The following is a 17674-nucleotide window of genomic DNA, read 5'->3' as shown; positions in this document are numbered from 1 at the left end:
CGTAGCTACTGTATCCTTCGATGCTGAATAAGATATTGGGGAATATCGCCCGACTACCTGGATGCTCCGAATTGACTAATAAGGTCATCCCGAAGCCTCCAACACTCCCCCTCAAGCCGGAAGCATCCCAAGTTCCAATGTGAACTTTTGGTGCTTAGGCTTGGGTAGGGCCTTAGTAAATACATCTGCTACCATCTCATCTGTAGGACAGTAGCACAATTGAATAATGCCATTTTCCACCTTTTCACGCACGAAATGATTCTGCACGTCAAAGTGCTTCGACCGCGTGTGATACTGCGGGTCGCGTGCTATTGCGATCGCTGCCTGGTTATCACAATAAATTTCTGTGGGTTCTTCTTGTGCAAACCCGAGTTCTGCCAGTAAGTTTCGCAGTCATATTGCTTGATGTGTCACGTGCGTGAGTGCTGTATACTCAGCTTCTGTCGAAGATGTTGCCATTGTTGTTTGTTTCTTCGAACTCCATGCTACGGCTCCACCTCCCAAGTAAAAGACATGACCCGAGACTGATTTTCGGTCATGGTCTGACACATAATCTGCGTCCGTATATCCTCCTATTATATTTCCATTCGGCGCGTCCGAATCGCGTCGCGTGTACATGACACGTGAGTCACGTGTTCCTGTGAGGTACCGTAGAACGCATTTTGCCACTGTCCAATGGACAGATCGTGGGCATGCTGTATATTTGCTCAGCGTCTGCACAGCATAGGAAATATCTGGCCTTGTTCCCACTACTGCATACATCAGCGATCTCACCATTGACACATAACCTCCCACCAAACGGTCGTCCGCCTCCTCGTTCTCATCCTCTGCTGTGAACGCCACATTTGGATTGAGCGGCATCCCTACAGCATTGGCGTTCTCAAGCTAGTATCACTTGAGAATGCTCTCGATGTAGTGCTGTTGCAAGATTTGGATTTTTCCCGCTTCCCTATCTCGCTCGATTTCAAACCCAATGATTTTCTGCGGCTCGCCAAGGTCCGTGACTTCGAAGAGGTCCTGCAGGTCGCGCTTGAGCTCCTCCATGAGCTTCGGAGAGTTGGTGAATAACAGTAAGTCATCCACCCATACTGTAATAATCTGAACTTCTCCTTTTTGCTCCTGCAGGTATACACATGGATCCGCCTCCAGTTGCTTATACCCGAGCTCCGTCAGCTTGCGGTGCAGCTTGCGGTTCCATTTGTGCCCGGACTGCTTTAGTCCATAGAGTGTCTTGTGGAGTCGACAAACATGTCCACTTCCGTCATTGAAGCCTTCTGGCTGTCGCATGTAGATCTCCTCCTGGAGGTCTCCATTCAGGTAAGCTCCCTTAACATCCATCTGGCCAATTTCCCAGTTATTGACTACTGCTAATGCTAGGATGGCCCTGATGGACTCAAGATGAACTACAGGGGCAAAGGTTTCAAGGAAATCCATCCCTGGGATCTGTGAGTACCCCTGTGCCACCAATCTGGCTTTGTACTTGACAACCTGACCCTCCTTGTTAGTTTTCTTCTGGAAGACCCACTTGCAGCCCACAGCATTTCGATCTTTTGGTAAGTCTTGTAGCTCCCAAGTCCCCATGCCCTGCAGCTGATCATATTTCACTTTTACAGCTTTTTCCCATTCTGGCCATTTCGGAGAGGCTTGGGCCTCCGTGAGGCTTCATGGCTCATCTCCTGCACTTGCCGTTCTGTCGCCCAATGCCAGCGCTGTCGCATACAGCGCCTGCACGATCTCTTCAAATTCTTCGGGCGTCACGGCGACTTTCGCACTCTCACCAGGTGCGTTCTCTTTTGGCACTCCCGGCAGCTCGTGCGACTTCGCGGGCTGTGCATGGGGGTTATCCATCCTTCGATAGTCATGGTCCTGCGTAGCGCGGGTCATACGACAAAGAGGGATCTTCGGGGGTGCAGGCAAGAATGTCGGTTGCTCTCGCATGCTCTCCTGTATCTCGGGAGGTAAGTCTTCCTCTATAATGTAGTTTCCATCGTGTTTCTTGTTAGACTGATCAGCTTTAACAGGTACTGATGCTGGTTTTGATGCAGATGTGGGAGGCTGCTGCTTGACAGCTCCCCCTGACTCCCCCTTGAGCGGCAGCCTGTCACTGTCATCAAGCTGATGTACAGGAACATTGCTTGCTGGGTTCGGGGCATCCGCGAATACAAAATTTCGCGAGACTCGGATCAAGCGCGCACCCACATCGTAGTAGCGCACGGCCTTCAGGCCATCAGCAAAACCTACAAAGGTGTGTTTCTTCGACTTTGGCTCGAGTTTCGAGAGATTCTGGCCTTCCGTCAGAATCCAGACATCTGACCCAAATCCTCGTAGGTGCGCGACATTGGGCTTCTTGCCCGTCCACACCTCTTCCGGAGTTTTCCCGTGCAGTGCTTTCATCAGCGCTCGATTTTGCAGGTATGCTGCGTATGCAACAGCTTCCGCCCAGAGGAAGTTTGGAAGCTTCCTCGCAATCAACATTGCACGAGCAAGCTCCAATAGCATGCGATTAAATCGCTCAGCTACACCATTCTGCGAAGGTGAGTATGGTGCTGTCGTTTGCAGCTCAATTCCCTTCTCACAGCACCATCCCTTCAGGTCCTTATTAATGTATTCGGACCCATTATCGACGCACAATATCTTCGGCAGGTGCCCGAAGTGTCGTTCAATAAAGGTGAGGTATTCTTTGACTTTCTCGAAAGCCTCACTCTTATGCTTCATAAACAGTACTTGGCACCTCCGTGTGCATTCGTCCGTGAACGATATGTAGTATCGTGATCCGGCAATCGACACTATACATGCAGGGCCCCAGACGTCACTGTGCATCAGCTCGCCTGGCATCTGGGTTCAGTCCTCTGCCTCCTTCGGATATGCACAGTGCGCCTGTTTGGCTTGAATGCAGGCTTCGCACTGTGTCAGTGGCATCGAGTTTTCATCAACAGTGAGTCCCTCCACCAAGTTTTCCTTGTAGAGCTTCTCTAACCCTGTGAATCCCAGGTGTCCATATCTCCGGTGCCACGACTCCCAAGAGTCGCTATCATCGTGCGCAATGTTCGCGTGCTCTTCACTTGGCATAGCAGCCTTGGCCTGCATGTTGAGCAAGTATAATCAGCCGACTTTTCAGCCTTGCGCGATGATGTGGCCGCTGCTTTCTCACAGCATTATTCCTCTGGCACTGCCATCAAAGTGTCCACACGCTTCATCCAGGCGGCTCAGTGACACCAAATTATTTGTCGCTTTCGGTGCATACAGGACATCTTTCAAGTGAAAAGTATATGTTGACTTCCACAGTGCCACGCCCAAGAGCGCGCACACTCTGGTCTCCGATCCTGGCAATCGACGAGGCCTTAAGCGGCACATAGTCTGTCATCGCATCACGAAGGTTCGTAACATGTGATGTCATTCCAGAGTCAGCTAGCCAGTCATAACACGAGAACTGACTACTAAATTGTTGCCCGGCACAGGTCGCCTCATCTGTGCAGAACGCGACATCTCGCAGCACATTGTTCATTGACTGTGCCTGGTTCGTGTGCGCCTGCACACGGCCGCCTTTCTTGCTTCGCGGTCCCTGACCCGCCATGCCGCTGCCTTTCGACCAACACTCATGTTGAGTGTGTCCATGCTTATGGAAATTCCAGCACTCCGCGTTGGACTTCCTGTCCGTTCTGCCCTGTGCGGTATTCTTCAGCTGGGTCCACCGCCCGCGTGCTGCCAGCGCAGACTCGTCGGCACTGCCTTTCTCTCGCCAGCGCCAGTATTCTTCGAGCAAGATGGCTATCAATTCATGCGATGTCGGCAACTTGTCCTTCTGGCTTGTTGCACCCAGATACGCAGATGTGAACTGGTCCCAAGACTCCGGTAACGATGTGATCAGGATCATTCAAAATTCGTCATCCGACACCTTGCTACCCATCATGTGTAGCTGCTCCTGTGTCCGGCGGAGCTCCGTGATATGCGCTGCGATATCGCTGCCTTCCGTGGCAACTGTGCGATAGAATTTCCTTCGGTACTCCATTATCCCCAGTTGTCCACTCGCCTCCTTTACTAACTTCAATTGGTTCCACATCTCCGCAGCCATTGTAGTGTCCGCAATGTGTATCATCTGCGAGTCACTCAACAGCAGCTCGATAACGGTCTGGGCTTTTTGATCGCCCTCAACCTATTTCGTAATCGCCGCCATTTCTCCTGCCGTTGGTGTTGTTGCATTTGCCGGCTTCGGCTTCTCCGATGTTCCATCGACATATTTCAAGACACTGCGCTCCCTCAAGATCGCCATAGTATGGCGCTTCCATGGGAGCCAGTTGTCATCGCAAAGTTGCTCGATTCAGAACAAGGACGACAGGCTGTCACGAGATTCGGTAGTACTCGACATTGTAACTACCGATAGTCAGAGTGTGTAACAAGTAAGTAGAAGCTGGTAAAGTATAAGCTATAAGCTAGCGGGGCTCATAACCTATTAGCACAGCTCGTATGAATTCCTCCGAGTGAGTGATTGGGGAAGAGATATTATTAGTGGGACCTGCAAGAGGTCCCTCCTTATATACTACACCAGTAGAATAGTCCAGAACATACTACATAGTTCTCATAGCTACTGTATCCTTCGATGCTGAATAAGATATTGGGGAATATCGCCCGACTACCTGGATGCTCCGGATTGACTAATAAGGTCATCCCGAAGCCTCCAACACTCTTGACAATGTAAGCATGGACATTCATTCATCTCTGGGTATAGTGTTGACTTGAAAATGTAATCCTTAGATGTAACAGCTGCTCCGACCTGCATATTGACGGATACCGACGAGTCCTTAGCGCTGCCGAGTGCGCCTGTTGTTGTGGCAGTTTTGTACTATTAATAGAAATATATATTTTTGAACATATGAAACTGGCATATGTTTTGATCATTGCCCGGAAATATTTGTAGTGGCAAATCTCAAAAGCAGATCACCTGAACAAAGCGACCAACTCCCGCTTGTGTGCAATTCGGGATCCGCAGACAGCCTAGGGCCGCTCCAAGTGGTCAGCTCAGGGAGAGGTGGTGGTGTAAGCTCCTGGCCAGCTGGGACTTGGCTAAGTCTTGTCTAATATGCGTATTCGGTCTGACGATCAGCTGGTGGGGATGTACTCATAGCATCTACTGGCCCTCCCCGGGATCCGGCTGATTTCATCTGATGTTTGCCTTGTGCACGAATGGCCGTGTAGTGGATGCCTTCTCGTAGCCATTTAGAAACGTTCTAAACTAAATTTCGTCTCTAAATCAGGCCGGCATGTCGGCAAATTGATCTCCGCATACCGTGAGAGCAAAGTGAGCTCTTTCTAAACCTTATATCTGAAAGGGGGGGTCGACCCCCCCTTCCAGATTCTAAACGTCTCTCTAAATGATGATTTCGATCTCCGCCCACTCGCAATGCCCATCTTTGCCTATATTTGGTGCTGCATATTGCTTACATCATGCTGCCGCTCGTCCTCCGTCCCTCTAGAACTTGGTTTGATCATCATCATGTTGCGACGCTACGGTTTCACAAATCCTGCTGTTCCGACACAGTGGGGTGTTTCGCAGTCCGCTTTGTGATTTAGAAGTGCTCCAAATCCTACGGGAAGGCATCCAGTAGTACTAGAAAGCCTGAAGGGATCGGTCACAACGCCCACGTCGGACCGCGTGGCAGAAGTCACGGGGTTTGAATTGTGAGCGCTGGAGCAGGACATTTCTGGTAGTTGATACACCAGGACGAATGTGTGCAGATGCCTCGTTGTTTCGCGTCAGAGAAATGCTAGGGGGATCGGACCCCTCTGCAACTGATGAACCCGGCTCTATTCCAATAGTAATTTCTAGTCCGCAGTAGCACCGAGGCGTCGTGCTCAAGTACTGCGCCCAGATGACCCAACGAATCATCCCCGAGGTTCCGTTTCGTCCCTATAGATCCTTCTGTTCAGCAAGGGAACGACCCTGCGATGAGACCACGCAGAAATAGTTCGTCATACCTACCTGGCCTCCCACGCGCCATGACTCATCGTCCGTCAGTCCAAGCTCGTAGTCGCGGGACAAGGCGCTGTTTTTCAAAGCGGCAACATTCCGATACGGAACAACGAAGACGACGTTTCATTTCATATCTGTCGGATCGTTCAAACCTAGCAGTTATGCGATAGTCTGTAACCCCGAGAGCCTGATGGGATGCTGGCTGTGCACTGAACTGGAACAGGATGGGGGAATAACAAAAGCTCAACAAGTCTATCCCGGCTTGCTCCGCTCGATCGGGCATACAGTACAACCTGATGATTCTGTTTAGGTTAGCAGATATGTCTGCAACGGTTTCAGTATGCGCCTCCGTTCCATAATCGAGCGCAGGACAGCCGGTGACGTCGACAGCACGGGGCACATCAGAATGCTTGATATGTCTCATCCGAAACACGTCGTCGGGGACATCCGTCGCAGGTTGATGTTGCTACATATCTGGGTCCTGGTCAGTTTACACGAAGTGAAGACAAACCCATCTGACCTAGTGATATAGGTCTCACTCCTGAGCCATATTTTCATCACCCAGAGGTGCGCTTGCCACTTCTGGATGAACCGAGCAGATTCGGACGGGTCCGTGATAAGACGACCGTATAGATCCACTGCTCTGGTAAATTCACGGTGGGCATGGACCAGCCAGGAGGCTCTCTGGGATTAAAGAGAACGACAACGCGGATCTTCTCGATATCAGGGAATGTTTTGGCGGATATATGCTCTAGGTGCCATTGCAGATACTCAAGAGAGGTAGGATCGACAACGTATGCTCCGTGGTCGCAGAAGATGTATCACGCGCGCTCATTCCAAGATGTTTGGACAGCCCACAAGAAAGAGTTGTGCCAACAGATAATAAAGTGCGTAGAATTTACCTGCATTCTGTAGTCCTTCAGTCTTTCCATGCTACATCATCCAGGCTGGAGAAGTTCGCCTAAGCCAGACTCCCCTGTGACGACAATATTCCGATCTGACTGGTCAACTTCTATCCAAAGTTCCTTGTATTCGAGGCACAACAACGTGCGTGGAGGAACAGGACTGAGCGGTCGCAGGTGCGACCGGTCCAGTACCTGGCGACTGCAACTGGATGGAATCGGGAATTCGCCGTCCATGGTAGAATCCCCATCTTCCAAGTCGCTGTCGTCCACGTCTTCTTCAAGAAGGTATTGATTCGTCTTCTTGGGAATTTCCCACATTTGCCGGTTGAAGATACTGCTAGACGGGGTGCTGAGGCCTGAGGAGCTGGACTGCCATAGCATTCTGTACGCATGAAACGCATGACGTGACCGTGCTGTACCACTCCAGACGCAGACACAGAGATAGGAAGCGTGCCCATATTTTCAGTCATGGCTAGTGCAGAAAGATTGTGTAGCCCATCCGAAGCAACATTAATTAGGACGACGGCGAAACCGCGAAATTTTTATGTCACTCAGGTGACTGTACTCAATATGGAAGGAGACCTGCTTCATTTGGTAGACTAATCGGCACTAGCTCGGATATAATCTGTCGTCCCTACCTTCAGAACTACCGTGCAATTTGAACTACTTACGCTTATATCGCATGCGCGTCTCTGGATTACCCGAGTGTCTCTACTATTTTGAAGGTACTGTACCATCATGTTGCAAACCTTAGAACTAAACCAGAGGACGCGGTGCTCGTGCAACTTCTCAAACCTGTGAACGACGCCGAAGAGACACTGAAGTATGGCGTACAGTCCTTATGCTACAGTCCTTACAAGCAGTATGGAAGAAGTGCCCGCCAGGAACTACCTCAATCTGAACGAAGGGCTGTGGCGTGACTCCCCTCCGTCATTGCAGCAATGGAGTACGGATAACGACCGCTTTTAACAACGACGACCGTCCAGTTGCCATGCTTTACCCTGATTACCCTGACTTGCCTATCTTTCGCTCCAGATGCACTCTCCGAATCGAAGGAGAGAGGCGAAAGGGGTCAGCAATGCCCTTGTATCCTGCTACAAGCAAAGTTTCGCCCTCGTGCTTGTGAACGGCTGGTTCGTATGCGACTGATCATCATTTCGTGTTCGTGCGTTCTAGCGGCCGCCGAGGAAGGGGTTGCATAAGGTTCGATACCAGTCAAGTTCCCTTCACTGATACTATACTAAGTCACTGAGAATGATTTTGCTCCGGCAGCCGATATGATTCAGCACCTTCAAACCTTGGTCGAACAGTTCTGCCAGATCTTTCATTTCAGTACAGCCCACTCGAAGCCTATGGTCCAGAGCATAAAGTCGTACGACATTGTGCGTGGTTCGTGAACGAATAACAATCGGATGGCATCAAGCCGCATGCACAATTGAGTCCACCATCCTTGTGGATTGCAGTGCTAAGTTTGCCCCTATCTCTCCTGGTACCATTTGCTCATATATGCGCCTTTTTAGTCTAGTAGTTCATCTGCTTCCACGCAATCCTTCGTCAGCGTCTAATGATGATTCGTCACCATTCTTAGATCCCAGGCGCGACTCCTCAGGTACTTCTCCCTTCCACTTTGGAGGAGCATGCATTCGAGTCTCCGGTCAGCATACTGCCGGCTGATATGGTGTCCAGTCCCACATATAGTGGTCCAAGCAGATTGTTCGCAAACGGTTTTCTGATGCCAACGTCGTAGGCACATCAGTCAGTCACGCATATACCTTGTTCTCGTTTCTGTTCCATGCACTCCATCTCGAGGAAAGCAGAGACCGCAAACTTCAGTGTGTAGATCCGCACAGAACACCAGGAAGTGTGAATATAGGTGAGTTGATTTTCGCTATAATCACTCGAAATTATGCGCAAGTTGCTCCATAGAAAACCCGTGAAATCCAGGACATCGCGACAACACAGGATCAATGTGTTTGAAGCTAGAATCTTTATGAATTTCTTTCGGAGTTGATGCACTTGTACAGTTCGTATGCAGCTTACAGAGTGTTCTCTGGCTGTGGTAGTGACGTGCGACAAAATCACGTTTCCACGTGCTGGGTGTCACGTCGCGCGACGCGAGGTTCCCTCGAGGCGAATCCATCGATATCGTTGAGCCTGAACTTCACCTTCGCAGTATTTCGGTCGTTATTTGTTATAGTGCCTATGCCTTACTGTGCCAGATGCGCCCGCTCCTTCAAGAACAATCAAGCGTTATGGCAGCATGAGGAGAATTCCGGCATGCACAACGTTTGTCGCGAGTGCGAGGTAGACTTTGGTTCCGAGTCAGAGCTCATCTCACATTACGAGGATGAGCATTATTACTGTGATTCATGCGAGGAGGTGCGTTCGATTGCATTTGAGCTCTGTGGCGGGCTGCCATATACATGTAACTCGTCGTATCTAATACTTCCACAGCTATTTGACTCAGAATCAGAGTTGGAAGACCACAATGAGGAGGCGCACTGGTATTGCAGATCGTGCGAGCGCTTTTTCAAGGACGAGAACAGCCTCAACTATCATCTCCGCTCCTCCATTCACCGGCCGCGCGCATACGCCTGCCCAGGACGAAAGTGCACGAAGGCCTTTACCTCTCACGCCGCGCTCGTGAACCATTGGGAGTCCGGGGCCTGCCCTTCGGGTGTCACCCGCGAGAGTGTTAATCGTGTGGCCGCCAAGCTGGACAAGACTGGTCTCATCACGAACCCCACACGTCTTCTTGGCGGACCCAGTGGGCGTGGGGAAAGCGTCGTCACGCAGGTGTGGGCTACAGAGCGGTCGTGGAATGGAGAGGAGTACGAGTGCTTCCTCTGCCATCGCGGATTCCGCTCGCTCCTCGCGCTCAATGCACACCTCCAGAGCCCCGTGCATGCGGACAAGGGGTACCGCTGCCCGAAGACGTGGCGCGGCTGTGGGAAGGAGTTCAAGACGCTCAGTGCTCTCTGCCAGCACGTGGAGAGCGAGCAATGCGGGGTGCGGCGTTTCAGCAAAGAGATGCAGAACGTCATCGAGTCGATGTCGAGTAAGATGAAGAAGATCACTCTTTGAGAATAAGTGTCTTCGGGAACCGATTTGGTATTGAGCTTGTTTGCGCCATCTACTCACTTGCACATGTCATTTTCACTCTTAAAATGCTTACCGTCTCGTTGCTTCCCATATTATTACCTCAATTCTTCATATGCTGCCTCATCAATTCTTCTCCCTTACTGCTTACTTTCGTTCACATTGTATTTTACCGATCTTTCAGCTCATCACTTGTACATCTTGACATATTCTTTCACTCGACTGTAACATGTAACACTCATACCTACGCCATTTCCTGAAGGTTCGAATTCTTTCCGTTTTATTCGTTCGCCTACACACGGGCAATACAACTTACTAGATTTAAAAAGGGAGCTACATCTAAAGTCTCGTTGCTGCGATCCACGCAACTCGTCGCATCATTCCTCCTACAGTATCATTACATTCATTACAGCACGTATCTGTAATCGCGGTTCTGTCTGTCCGTCAGGTCGAGGAACGACTGCACGCCGACGCTCAGTCAGTGACATAAAATTCAGGGGGCGAGACACAAACGCACTTTCTCAACCTTCCGCTCTACACGCTTCCCGTCGACCTCCAACTCAACGTACACTTCGTCGTACGTCGTGTCTGGTGGCTCTGCATCACGGCGCTTGTTTTCCCACACGAGCAAAAACCGGATGATGAGAAGGAGCACCATGCAGCACGCGTAGCAGATGCCGATAATCAACCACGGGATGTGGTTCCTACTCGGCGTGTTAGCCTTGGAGGTGCGATGGAGCGAAGGGCGGGCAGGCATACCGGGGGAGGTACTTCGACTGCCACATGAAGGGTCCCGCGGCGTTCCCGACGCAGTACGCGATGAGCATGATCGCGTTCGTCGTCACGCGTTTCGTGTGTCCTGCCGTGACGGAAGAGACCCACGAGAGGGAGAGCACGAACCCGGTCGTGCTGATTCCTGCGCAACACACCACGCGTCAGCCCAGCCTTCCTGACTTCGCCGCTCATCGCAGGCGCACATACCTGTCATCCACTGCCCGAATAGCAGACCAATCTTGTCGTGCCAAGGGAGGAGGTTGACAAGCATGATGCCGACGATCGTCGGCAGGAAGTACACCATCCCAATGTATGCACGCGCATTGGGGAGGCGCGCGGCGAGCTGCACGCCCGTGAAGATCGTGCTAATCTCGACGAACCCGCTCACGATGCCAAGGAGCGTCGTCTGCAGGGTCGTGAACCCGAACGCGGTCATGATAATTTGTTGCTGGTTGGTAAGGCTATTAGGCACGTTGTCGAATGCGGAAAATAGCGCAAAAAGCCATGTCTTCGGGTCGCGAAGCGCCTCATAGAATCTGGAATCGTCGGTCAATACTCAGGATATAATGAACAGTGCTGGCGGGCTTACTGATCCCACTTGAAGTGCTTGTTCTCAATACCCGTTTGGTTATCCTGAAGGCCATAAGAAAGTGAGAATTATCGTCGCTGACAGTGCTTGAATTGCGTACCTTGATACGCTGCACTGCAATAACACGCTCTTCCCGGGTCAAGAACCACGCATTAGTAGGCGAATCGGGGAAGAGGAACCTGCACAACACATGCGCAATCTGCAATCTGAGATCTGCAGTGATACGCACCAGTAGAGGACCCCAGTGATGAGAGTGATTGTACCGGTGATGATCATCAGCCTGCAGGGGTGAACGAGTCGTGAGATCCACACGCCATGGGGGATAAGGGAATGCGAGACGTACCATTGCCAAGGCTTGAACGACTTCGTCTTCGCATGCAGAACACCGAAACTGATAAAGCCCATGATGATCTGGGCTGTTGCAGTTGAGAAATCTTCGCTCCGGATGCTAACCGACATTAAGCACACTCACCCGTACCGTTCATCAAAACTACGCACAAACAAGAAGGAAAGCAATCAGCTCGCAGAACTTATATGGTAACAGTCAGAACGCACACCAATAACCGACACGCAATGTTTGCTCCTTGCGTGTATAGAACATAGAGCTGACGATCATAAAGCCGGCGGTGATCGAGCCCTCGCACATTCCCAGGATTAATCGGCACACAAACAACCCAGCGAAGCTCTTGCAAGCCGCGTGCGAGCACAATGCGACAGCCCAAGTAAGGATGTTGAGACTAACATTACTTCAGCCATGAGGTGTGACAAGAAAAGAAATCAGAGGAGTATGAACCTCATCCATTTGCCGACTGGGAAGCGCTGGAGTGCGAGGTTCTGAGGGTACTCGAAAACGAGGTAGCTGAGATAGAATATGGTGCCGAGCCTATACAACGGTTGCAAGATATTCAGCATGTAAGACTGCTGATGAGCAACGAGGATTTACCAATTATATCTAGTCAAATTGGTCAATATAAGTTACATTGTATCAGAGAACCATACGTACTGGCTTGTCGTCAGATGCGTAGACGTCCTGAGCACGCGACATCTCAATTAGACTCGGGTAAGGGCACGAAGTTTACTCACTTAATACCCAAGATCACCGAGCTTCCCAAAGTCGTCTTGTCCATAAACTGAACCCAATACAGAACTAACGATAGAAGTCGACGATCAGGCATCCAGCTAGCATCGTGGAGAAGGGTACTTACTACACATGAGCGGCATGATGTGCCAGTCGATCTTCCGTCGGATGCGTGCTGCCTCCTGCGGATCGACCTCCATGGAGGTACCGGCGACAAGCGCTGCACCGGTATCGGCCTCTTCAGTGACGACAGCGACATGGGTATCGACTTGTTTCTCCTTTACATCGACGTCGATGTCGGATCCCTTGCCGATGGAACCGCGGGAGCTCATGGTGGCTGCAGATAAAGCCAGAGAAAATGGGTGGGCACAAGCGAGACACTTCGATGTGCAGGCGGCGCCTTATAACTGATTGGCCGCTCCACAAGCTAAAGGTACGAGGGCAGCCAGACGCGCGCCCGCATCAAGGAGAACCGGAGAGCTCCATAAGCGGCACCGACGATAAGGGACAAGTCTTCCAGAATTGTGAGAGAAAGAACTTGGCAGAATGATAGCATGGCCAGTGCGAGCTTGCGTTATCTCGTCCGTCTCGAGAAGCATCAGATGAGCTCCTAGGGATGTGACCAATGAATGGTATCTCATTTTCACCCTGATAAGACGATATATGTGCCATCGCTCACACCTGCGCCACGCGTGGAAAAAGACGATGATTCGACATGTCAGGCGGGAGCACATGAGCGAAAGGTTGACTTGCATCGCTTTCGATGGCACAATTCAGCAGGCGTGGGAACCTGTGTATGATCGACAAGATCTTGACGCGAGTAAGCGCCGGTGATTCACCACCGTCGTCTGGGCATAAATGTTAAGTACTGCATGAACGGTGGAGACAGACACCTCGACGTTACTTTCCATACGCCAAGTGCAAGTATGTCACAAACACTGCAGATTCGGATATTTCTCATGCCAAGCCACTTGCGCTTATCGTGAGTTAGGAGAGTAGAAAACACTAAATTCACGCCCAACACCCCAACTGGAGCGCCTAATTTTCCTATCTCAAGGCAGACGGTGGGTAGTTGCATCCCCTGATGGCTCAAATCGTTCAGGAACCCGGCCCGTTGGTCTACGCCGTCGTACTTAGCAATAGACATTCGTCCGAGCAGCACTATCTACCGTCTCGATCGCCTCTGACAAGTCTTTATCGTCAAGTTGAAACTTTGTAGAAGTAGCAGACGCAACTCCAATGCCGGTATGTTATATATAGTGCTCACACACTGCTACGGAGATGTCGTAGTTTTACTTCCTTCACAGTTCGACTGTCATCTCATGTCTGCTCGAGTATTGAATAGGCGGAGGTGAGCACTGTCCTGTCGTTCAGCACTATTTCGCCGAGGTCGGACAGTTGTGTAAGCTTTTGCGACAATGTCCGGTTCTTTTTGATGACCGTTCTGGTCCACCACTGATCGTTGGCGATAGCTGTGCGCAGGTCCCGGCATTTTCCCGGGTGCTGGCCGAGTCTCTGAGATGCTGTTGTCTCTCTCACCATGACGCTAGTGCTCGCCATTCTCCACCATCGACCTCTCCGCTCTGAGCTATCGCATGCTCTTCAGTGCTCGTACTGTACCTCTTTAGGACCATCCTCGAATGTATCCCAGTTTGCAGTGCGTATAGTGCGAAGACGCCCAACTCACCAATAAACTCCCTCATTGTGTCCATGCAGTGACTTTGACCATCATCGCCCACTATTGCCCACTATCTATCCATCTATTCCTTTTGCTGCCAGTGTAACGCGAGTACACTCAACGGAATGGCGACGTCTCTCGCATTCGATCTATTGATGATCGGTCTTGCGACCCACCGTGACAGGTTGTCATTTCCGAACCCTGCTCTGCGAGACATATAGATCCGCTAACGTCGATTCATAGCGCGTAGGATCAGCCATCCTGTGAATCAGAGCATTAGGCGTTCAGCCGTAATGCATCGTCCGCTGGACGATGCCTGGGGATAGATAAGCCACTGGCTCATTCTTTCGTGTTTGTCTATTCGGCTGTAGCCTTCATCATTAACTCACGATCCTGATTGCTACAGATATCGATCATAAGTGCTTCCGGTGGATCAGGATCGACGAATCGTTGTCTTGTACGTCGTCTACAATCTCCTCCATTATATTGCAGCAAATGTCGCTAATTAAGATGGCTGAAGTGTGGTCACCTTGGTCACCCTGGCATACAGATCAGCAGAGACAAGTTCCTTGTTCCTGCTCGGACCAGCTACTCCGTGGATACATCATTCGCGATCAAGCTGTCCATCCTGCTCGACTTCGCCAGTCAGGATGGGCATCTCGGTAGCGTTGGATCCGTTCCATCGACTGCGTAGTCCTCGCCTGGCCCGCCGTTGGCCCCTCTCTTGTGTCTGTATTGCTATATGTGCTCCGGATATTGCGCACTTCCCATTAGGCTCCTTCGCTGTCCTTCCTCATTTACCCTACATGCTGTATATGTATGCTCGGAAAATGAGTAGGATAGAGTACTGGGTCAAAGACCGATCGTCAATCGACTCTTTGTCCAGCCTCATTCGAATATTCACGCGCAATGCTTACGACCTGGCTTCCTCTATTTACGTGACGCAGATGTTTCGATGCCGAACGGGCCCTGACAATCGCAAGAGTGCTCCTCCCTGATGAAGCTAAATATCCGCCATTCTTATGAAGAAGCAGTCAGTTCCTATGAACAACTCCGCCAGACATTCCACAGGCATTCCCTGAAAGATCTAACAATGTCTCACAGATATACCTCACGGAGGCGATATACATATGAGTACGTTTCCGCGCTCTTCGCATCACTTAAGTCTGTCTTCATGGACGTCGACGATTCCAGACATTGCTGTAGTCAACGCTATATGTCTTGCACTTGCGGCTCGCGTGTCGATCCACGTTGGCCTGAACGTCGTACTTCCTCGAGAATCACATTGCGAGTACTAGCACGGAAATTGCGCTTCCCGTCTAAATATCAATTGCACACTGGCATCTGCGAGAGCCCAACTCAAAGGCGGGAATGATCTTGAACTCCACTGGCACCGATTACGCATATACAATTGGCCTGTCTATTCTTGCGGAGGTCTTGCAGTATACGCTGGGGATCTTGCGGAGATGTGCTCCTGCACCGCGCCGCAAGTTATACCGGTCCCGCGACTGGTACATACACGTATACAAGCTGTACATACTTTATAGTGAATAGTCGTGATTTCTGGAGCATCTCAGAGCTGAGTTGGGAGTGTCTTGTACTCAGCCAAAGAGAAGTGGACTTAGATGTAGTATGGACACGCGCTTGAGATATATAGATTGCCATCGAGCGCCACAAGTTACGGCCTTCGAGACGATTTCGTGACTTGCGGCTCGGGCCGTGCCTCAAGTTAACGTATCCACGTACTGCTATCATTTCTACGCAACGTACAATGATAAAAATGAATGGTAAGCCGAAACAATTCGCTGGCTATACAAACGCACAAATCGCCCCCTATGTGAAAGTGTTGGTATTTCATCACGCGTACTGACCTACTCTTATGCCCCCATTTTGTATGACACCGACGACGTCAATTGACCCACCAAGTGCCATAAAGCACTCCCACCTCAAGGGCCGCGAAGACCTCAAACAGGCCTGGCGTCAACTGCAGCCCGTAGAGCGGGCAGCTAGGGCACTGCATCGCAGCACACGAAATGCGTATTAACAACCGGCGCGCGAACAGACGGGGGCAGAACGCACCTCTTCGGTGATCTGTGCGATCGCAGTGGTGTTGCCGACCTGGATGGTGATCGAGAGGAAGCAGTTCGGACCCGGGTAGCCCGAACCGTATTGCTGAGGCGAGTCTTAGCGCAGACAAGGAGCCGAGTGCGGACCCACTTACGTCGGAGTCAAGGGCTACGACCTGGCTCGGTCGAGATCAGTACGGAGCAGCGAACGAAAGCGCATTACTCACAAAGTCGCTAGGAACATTCGTGATGCCACAAGCACCCCTTCATAAGGAATGTCACGTCTAAGGCGGGGAAGAATAACGTCAGGATACTCACAAACCGGGATCGTACACTGTGAACTGTGCATCTGTGTAAGGACCACTGATAGTCGCACGGCGAGAGATGTCGGTAGGTGTACGACGTGCGACCTCGACGTTATGCGGAGCACGACCAAGGACAGCTGCATCAAGGGGGTTAGCAGTGACGAGAGATAGTGCAGTCGAGAGCAGCGCCCCGAGCTGGGAAGATGCGCGCATTTTCGTAAATTCTCTGGTGATACAGTACCTCGCAGCAAGGACTCGCTACGATAACAGTAGAGAATCGGGACCGGGGGAAGGTTGGCAGCGGGACCGGGGGAAGGTTGGCAGCCAACGGTGGGGGGCATACATTGTTGAAATGCATCTCTCTTGTACTGGTTCATAACGGCCACCACGTGAGCGTTGCACGCGAACGAACTTGCCTAGCCTGCATGCCGGGTCCCTGATGATCCAGGCAGAGGCGAAGCCTTGATGCGTCAATGTGCGTTCACAGCTGCCAATATCAATCCGCGGCGAAATACTAATACTAAGTCATCCCAGGAGCACACCTAACAGACCTAGCAGATGTGCAACAGAGGGCGCCAGATGCAATCGTTGCGGGAGGGTTGAGAGAAGGATGGAGATGTGGTGCACACATATACAGAGTGGGACTGTAGACATTCTGCGAGCGTGGCTCCGGCATGGAGTTATCTTCCCTGGGCACGGTGCGATGTTCAAGGATCATTGAAAAACAGAAAAGTCGGCCGTTTCCGGCCCGTTTGTGGCCACAATCAGTGCAAACGCGAAGTCAGGTGGAGTCAGGTGAAGTCGTAACAAGATGTAGATTGCAAACTTGACAATGGTCCCTGCACTTCAGTCGGGCACAGAAGTTAGGACAAGTCAGGGTGCAGGCAGCAAAGGATTCGTCAGTGAGGCTGTGGGATAGGGCAGATGGAGCGGTAAAGCGCCAACTGCGAAGACATACGAAGGTGATGGTTGTGCAGTTTTGGCCGAACGGAGAGGTGCTCGCGACGGCGGGCGCGGACCACACCGCGCGTGTGCATATCGAGTGTTCGCACAAATATGGGTGCTGCGCAGGCATGAGAACGTGATTAACTCCTTCGTGTTTACGGGTCTCCGGCGATAGAGCGCGGACGACGGGGGCGTGCACGTGGGGCCGCTGTGAAACCAGCATGCGGATGCGGTCTGATGCGGTGTGGACCGCGGTCTACTATCCAA

General features: G+C 51.2%; 8 protein-coding genes across 8 annotated transcripts; 1 reads left to right on the top strand and 7 right to left on the bottom strand.

Moving 5' to 3' along the window:
* Nucleotides 1–891: 891 nt before the first annotated feature.
* Nucleotides 892–1581, bottom strand: SCP_1000540 (hypothetical protein; the record flags this gene model as incomplete). The annotated part of the gene is made up of 1 exon (XM_027761924.1): nucleotides 892–1581. The coding sequence occupies one exon, from the start codon at nucleotides 1579–1581 to the stop codon at nucleotides 892–894; it is 690 nt and encodes a 229-aa protein (XP_027617725.1).
* An 81-nt stretch (nucleotides 1582–1662) lies between these two features.
* SCP_1000530 (hypothetical protein) lies at nucleotides 1663–2715 on the bottom strand (the record flags this gene model as incomplete). The annotated part of the gene is made up of 1 exon (XM_027761923.1): nucleotides 1663–2715. The coding sequence occupies one exon, from the start codon at nucleotides 2713–2715 to the stop codon at nucleotides 1663–1665; it is 1053 nt and encodes a 350-aa protein (XP_027617724.1).
* Nucleotides 2716–2841: 126 nt separating this feature from the next.
* On the bottom strand, nucleotides 2842–3087 carry SCP_1000520 (hypothetical protein; the record flags this gene model as incomplete). The annotated part of the gene is made up of 1 exon (XM_027761922.1): nucleotides 2842–3087. The coding sequence occupies one exon, from the start codon at nucleotides 3085–3087 to the stop codon at nucleotides 2842–2844; it is 246 nt and encodes an 81-aa protein (XP_027617723.1).
* Nucleotides 3088–3874: 787 nt separating this feature from the next.
* SCP_1000510 (hypothetical protein) lies at nucleotides 3875–4072 on the bottom strand (the record flags this gene model as incomplete). The annotated part of the gene is made up of 1 exon (XM_027761921.1): nucleotides 3875–4072. The coding sequence occupies one exon, from the start codon at nucleotides 4070–4072 to the stop codon at nucleotides 3875–3877; it is 198 nt and encodes a 65-aa protein (XP_027617722.1).
* A 2834-nt stretch (nucleotides 4073–6906) lies between these two features.
* Nucleotides 6907–7254, bottom strand: SCP_1000500 (hypothetical protein; the record flags this gene model as incomplete). Its single annotated transcript, XM_027761920.1, has 1 exon — nucleotides 6907–7254. The coding sequence occupies one exon, from the start codon at nucleotides 7252–7254 to the stop codon at nucleotides 6907–6909; it is 348 nt and encodes a 115-aa protein (XP_027617721.1).
* A 1821-nt stretch (nucleotides 7255–9075) lies between these two features.
* On the top strand, nucleotides 9076–9957 carry SCP_1000490 (hypothetical protein; the record flags this gene model as incomplete). Its single annotated transcript, XM_027761919.1, has 2 exons — nucleotides 9076–9252; nucleotides 9328–9957. The coding sequence occupies 2 exons, from the start codon at nucleotides 9076–9078 to the stop codon at nucleotides 9955–9957; spliced, it is 807 nt and encodes a 268-aa protein (XP_027617720.1).
* A 421-nt stretch (nucleotides 9958–10378) lies between these two features.
* Nucleotides 10379–12745, bottom strand: SCP_1000480 (Uncharacterized transporter; the record flags this gene model as incomplete). Its single annotated transcript, XM_027761918.1, has 15 exons — nucleotides 10379–10432; nucleotides 10490–10676; nucleotides 10732–10888; nucleotides 10954–11282; nucleotides 11336–11379; nucleotides 11436–11514; nucleotides 11565–11615; nucleotides 11679–11751; nucleotides 11808–11825; nucleotides 11891–12072; nucleotides 12129–12218; nucleotides 12279–12287; nucleotides 12339–12365; nucleotides 12419–12482; nucleotides 12541–12745. 15 exons carry the CDS (start codon nucleotides 12743–12745, stop codon nucleotides 10379–10381), a joined length of 1569 nt encoding a protein of 522 aa, XP_027617719.1.
* Nucleotides 12746–16000: 3255 nt separating this feature from the next.
* On the bottom strand, nucleotides 16001–16839 carry SCP_1000470 (hypothetical protein; the record flags this gene model as incomplete). The annotated part of the gene is made up of 6 exons (XM_027761917.1): nucleotides 16001–16105; nucleotides 16171–16263; nucleotides 16313–16333; nucleotides 16385–16421; nucleotides 16476–16599; nucleotides 16674–16839. The coding sequence occupies 6 exons, from the start codon at nucleotides 16837–16839 to the stop codon at nucleotides 16001–16003; spliced, it is 546 nt and encodes a 181-aa protein (XP_027617718.1).
* Nucleotides 16840–17674: the final 835 nt, after the last annotated feature.

The sequence above is a fragment of the Sparassis crispa genome, assembly GCF_003851025.1.
Source record: "Sparassis crispa DNA, contig_000009F, whole genome shotgun sequence".
Taxonomy (NCBI): Eukaryota; Fungi; Basidiomycota; class Agaricomycetes; order Polyporales; family Sparassidaceae; genus Sparassis; species Sparassis crispa.
This window is presented reverse-complemented; position numbering and strand designations above follow the sequence as displayed.